Source organism: Sorex araneus, chromosome 6 (genome assembly GCF_027595985.1).
Source record: "Sorex araneus isolate mSorAra2 chromosome 6, mSorAra2.pri, whole genome shotgun sequence".
Classification (NCBI taxonomy): domain Eukaryota; kingdom Metazoa; phylum Chordata; class Mammalia; order Eulipotyphla; family Soricidae; genus Sorex; species Sorex araneus.
In genome coordinates, this window is record NC_073307.1 from 163,799,008 (window position 1) to 163,803,629 (window position 4,622).

Consider the following 4,622-nt stretch of genomic DNA (forward strand, 5'->3'; position numbering starts at 1 on the left):
ACTCCGGAGAAGCTGTTGCCTTGGGCAGCCGCAGCTGGGAGGCGAGTGGAGCCCACTGGGTTCTAGCGCAGGTAAAGGTGATGGGCAGAGCCCCGCCTCCGGCCGAGCAGGGGCCTGATTGGTGGGGGCCCGGGATGGGGCGGGGCCGCGCGGGGACAAGACACCTGCGCGGGGCGCGCGGGGCGATGCTGCGGGTCGGCCCAGCGCTCAGGTAGGGCTGGAGGCGGGTGGAGGGGCGGGGCGGAGGGCTGCGCCGCTGTGGGCGCCTGTCCCGCGGCCCCAGAGCTAGGCTCTCTCTTTCCGGGTCTTAAAAGACTTAAAAGACCACACCCCAATTTATCCCAAACCCCAGCATTTGTTGATGCCTTTCCTGCCTCCGGCCTCAGTTTCCCCTCCAGTGAAAGTTGTTTTTTTCCAGTCCGCTGCTCTAGGGCGGGTCACGGGGCTGTAGAACTCTCTTGACTTAGGGGTCCAGTAGAATCCAGAGTAAGTGGCCGGAAGCTGTAGGCTTCAGTCTGGGGGGGGGTGCAAAGGGGGCCCCTTGAGCTTGCTCTCAGGGTGGGCCAGATGAAGGCAGGCACTTAGGAGCCCCCCATCCTCGGGGCCTGTGGCTGCCCTTCTGGCCTGCATGGTCCTGGTGTTGTCTCATCTCCGGCTCTCCACCCCTCAACTGGTCCCCGTTGCCTTCTGCTCTGAGCCCCCCAAGGCTCCGCCTTGCCCAGCGCTCAGCCTTCTCTTCAGGCCTATGGGCCCCCCTGACAGGTTGGGGTGAGCGGACGTGTCAGCCCTGGGGGCCGTTTCCTCCTCAGGTCCCGGACCCCCACAGGCCACTCGGTATGAGATGAATGACACCCAGGGCCCAGCCTCAGTCCCTGTGGTCACCACCCAGGTGAAGCAGGGAGCCAGAGCCCATCCGGGAGGGGGCAGCGGGTGTCCCCACTGTCAAGGGCTCCGGGAGCTCCAGGCCTTCCTCAGCCTGCTGGGTGAGTCCACCTGGGCTGGCGTGGGGAGCTGGGGGGGGCCGGGGGTGGAACCCGTGGGATGGGGAGACATGTGCAGGATCTCCTGGGTCCCATCTGGGGGTACAGAGGCGTGGCTTCAGAAACGGGGTTTGGTGGAGCCTTTGGAACGAATGCAGCTGCCAATCCTGTCTCATCTGGGGCAGCCCTGACCCCTATTTCTCCCCCCACCCACCCCGCGCCCTCCAGAGCACAGCCTCCTCCGGGAATTCCTGTCCAATGACCCCTGTTTCCAGATTTCTGATAAGGTGAGGGGTGCTGGGGGGCTGAATCTGGGTGCCCTGCTTTGTTGGGGAGCACCCCCAAAGCCTTGCTCGTGTAGGTCCCTCCTCTGCTTCCTTCCCACGCTGGCTTTCCTGGCACCTGGGTACCTGGTGCAGCCCCACCCCCACCCCGCGCCCCACAGGGCCTGACCACAGCCCCTGTCCACAGTACCTGCTCGCCATGGTGCTGGTCTACTTCCGGCGCGCCCAGCTGCGGCTCAGCGAGTACAATCTCGAGAATCTGTTCCTGGCACTGTGAGTCAGGCGGGCGGGAGGTGGCTGGGTTTCCCTGGACCCAGCGGGACCTCGACTCTGACCCTGGCACCCCTCTGTGGGCAGCTTCCTCGCCAATGATATGGAGGAGGACCTGAGGCATGCCAAGTGCGTGATTTTCCCCTGGGCCCTGGGCAAGGACTGGCAGAGTCGGGTGTCGGATTTTCTGCACCAGAGGGACCGGCTGTGGGCGCGGATGGACTTCAGGGCTGCTGTGAGCCGCCAGTGCTGTGAGGAGGTGAGGCTGGTGGGGGCGGGGGTGCCAGGGAACAGCCGCACCCCCCACTCACTCTCCAATCTGCCCCACCAGGTCATTGCCAAAGACCCCTCCCACTGGGCCTGGACTCGCATGCGGAGACCCCATCATGGGGGTGTCCAGCGGGATGACCTCGAAGCCAGAATCCCCCTGCCCCGGGGCCCTGGTCTCTCACCCCCACAATGTGCCCTCTGTGATGCCCGCCCCCGGCCACCACCCCTGGAGGTTGTGCCCCCGGGCCCTGCCAGTCTTACCCAGCGGCCTCTCCCCAACCCTGGCGTGGCCCCGTCCGCCCTCCCAAGCTTTCGTGCTGGTGACGGGAGACCCCCGATGAGGTGTCTGCTTCCTCCCGCTGTCGCCCCGGCTGCTCCTGGAGCCAGGCGTCTACATCCGCTACGGTGAGTCGAGGGCAGGAGCTGGAGGGAGCAGATGGCACCCCCACAATGGAGGGGAGGCACCTGTGAAGGCCCCCAGCTTTGCCTCCTGCATTGGTGCGCTCCCCTGAGGCTCCGTAATTCTTCCTACAGTGCTCCCCAAGGCCCCGCCGCCCGGACACTGACGCTGGCCTGCTGCTGGCACCACTGCCCGCACCCTCTGCTGACTTGTCCCCATGCTGCCCCCGCCTCGGGGACTAGAACATCCAGGGGACACCCACCGCACGTCAGCCCCGGGGTCTCCCTGACCATGGGGGTCAGGCACAGGGGAAGGGAGTCGCCAGCTTGGGGACCTGCTATGCCTCAGTTTCCCCTCTGTCACATCGTGGCAAGGATCGAATGAGCCAGGGGAGGTGCAGTGCTGAGAAAAGACAAAAGTCTTGGGTGGAAAGTTCAGTCCTGGGACGCCGGCAGGAATGTCCCCTGATGACCCAGAAAGAAGATTTGGTCCTTGCACTGTACTCGGATATGATGCGATCACCCCAATAATATGTGCGCTCCCTCCTCAGGGAGGCGTGGGAACCTAAACGACTAATTTATTGGGGACGGGGGGGGCGGGGGGAGATAGCGCTTGCTTTGTAGGCAGGAGCCCTGGGGCGGGGGGGGGGTGTAGCTCTGCGCAGAAGGCTGCCAGGACTGCTGCTCCGCCCACAAAAGGAGCAAATTTGGGGGCGCTGGGTCACACCGGGTGGTGCTCAAGGCTTACTCCTGGCTCTGCACCCAGGGATCACTCTGGGTGGGACTCAAGGCTGCTGGAGATTGAACCCAAGTCAGCGGTGAGCAAGGCCAGTGCCTGACCCACTGTACTATTTCTCCAGCCCCCAAAGAGCGTATTTCTTACCGGCCGGGGGTAGAGGAGAGAACACTGAGCGCGCCTGAAGCCAAGCTTGCCTTGGTGGGAGAGGAAGTGGAAAGATTTTTTTCCTTTTTTCCTTCCTTTTCTTTTCTACTTTTCTTTCTTCTTGCCACACCTGGTGGTGCTCAGGGATCACTCCCAGCAGAGGTCAGGGTGCCAGGGACCCAACCCTGGCTGGCCACATGCAAGGCAAGTGCCCGATCTGTCGTACTATCGCTCCGAGCCCCGGGGAGGGGATTCTTGTAAAATCTCGAGTCAGGGTCTTCGCTGACCGGGTCTCCGGGCCAGACACAAGTTCACTTCGCAGGCTTCTGTCCGGAGGAAAGGTGCTTGCTGTGTATGTGGCCAACCCTGTTTTGATTGATCCCCAGCCCCATGTGTGATCCCCTGAGCGCCAGCAGAGGTCACTCGTGAGCACAGAGCCAGGAGTAATCCTGCCGGCATGCCAGGTGTGACACCCCCACCTCCACCCCGCCCCCCTACTGAGTAATGAAATCAAACAAAATAAAACATTTCAAATCGCAGGTTCCTGGTGGTCTTGGCGTGTGACTTCATCTCCCCCACGGCATTGTCTGTAAGATGAGACTTTCTCCCGATGTGAGGCAAGCTTCTTTCTCAAAGAATTTGGAACCCCAGTATGAACTCTGAGGGTCACTCGCAGGGGGGCTGTGGCTGGCCTCAAATAGAAGCTTCAAGGATCTGATGGGAGGATGGGAGAAGCGTGCTGGTTCGGGGTGTGTGAACTGGAGCCTGGGGATTCAGGATTCAAGACAAAGCATTCGTCACTTGTCTTTCTTTTTTTCTTTTTTCTTTTTTGCTTTTTGGGTCACTTGTCTTTTTTTTTGCTTTTTTTTTTTTTTGCTTTTTGGGTCACTTGTCTTTCTTCTTTTCTTTTTTTTGCTTTTTGGGTCACACCTGGCGACACACAGGGGTTACTCCTGGTTTTGCACTCAGTAATTATTCCTGGCGGTGCTCAGGGGTTCATATGGGATGCTGGGAATAGAACCTGGGTTGGCCGCGTGCGAGGATGCCCTACCTGCTGTACTAATCACTCCAGTCCATCACTCACTTGTCTTTCAAATAGGGTCTATATTCACACTTAGGATCCCTTATTGTGGGGCAAGGGAGCACTCAGCAGTGCTTAGGGATTGCTCCTGGGGACCTGCTCAGGGAACCACGGAATGCCAGGAACAGAAGCCAGCTCCATCCCCCAACCCCTGAATTTAGCCCCCTTTCCCCCTTTTTTTTTTTTGCTTTTTGGGTCACACCCAGCAATGCACAGGGGTCACTCCTGGCTCATGCACTCAGGAATCACCCCTGGTGGTGCTCAGGGAACCATATGGGATGCTGGGATTTGAACCCTGGTCGGCCGAGTACAAGGCAAGTGCCCTACCTGCTGTGCTATCGCTCCAGCCCCTCCTCTTTTTTTTTTTTCTTTTTGGGTCACACGTGGTGATGCACAGGGGTTACTCCTGGCTCTGCACTCAGGAATTACTCCTGGTGGTGCTCAGGAAACCATAT

At 60.3% G+C, this 4,622-nt stretch overlaps 1 protein-coding gene across 1 annotated transcript; it reads left to right on the forward strand.

The window, feature by feature from the left end:
• The first annotated feature begins 841 nt into the window (after positions 1 to 841).
• On the forward strand, positions 842 to 2,370 carry SPDYC (speedy/RINGO cell cycle regulator family member C). Its single transcript, XM_055143825.1, has 7 exons — positions 842 to 983; positions 1,209 to 1,267; positions 1,452 to 1,537; positions 1,622 to 1,793; positions 1,866 to 1,995; positions 2,147 to 2,209; positions 2,339 to 2,370. Exons 1-7 carry the CDS (start codon positions 842 to 844, stop codon positions 2,368 to 2,370), a joined length of 684 nt encoding a protein of 227 aa, XP_054999800.1.
• Positions 2,371 to 4,622: the final 2,252 nt, after the last annotated feature.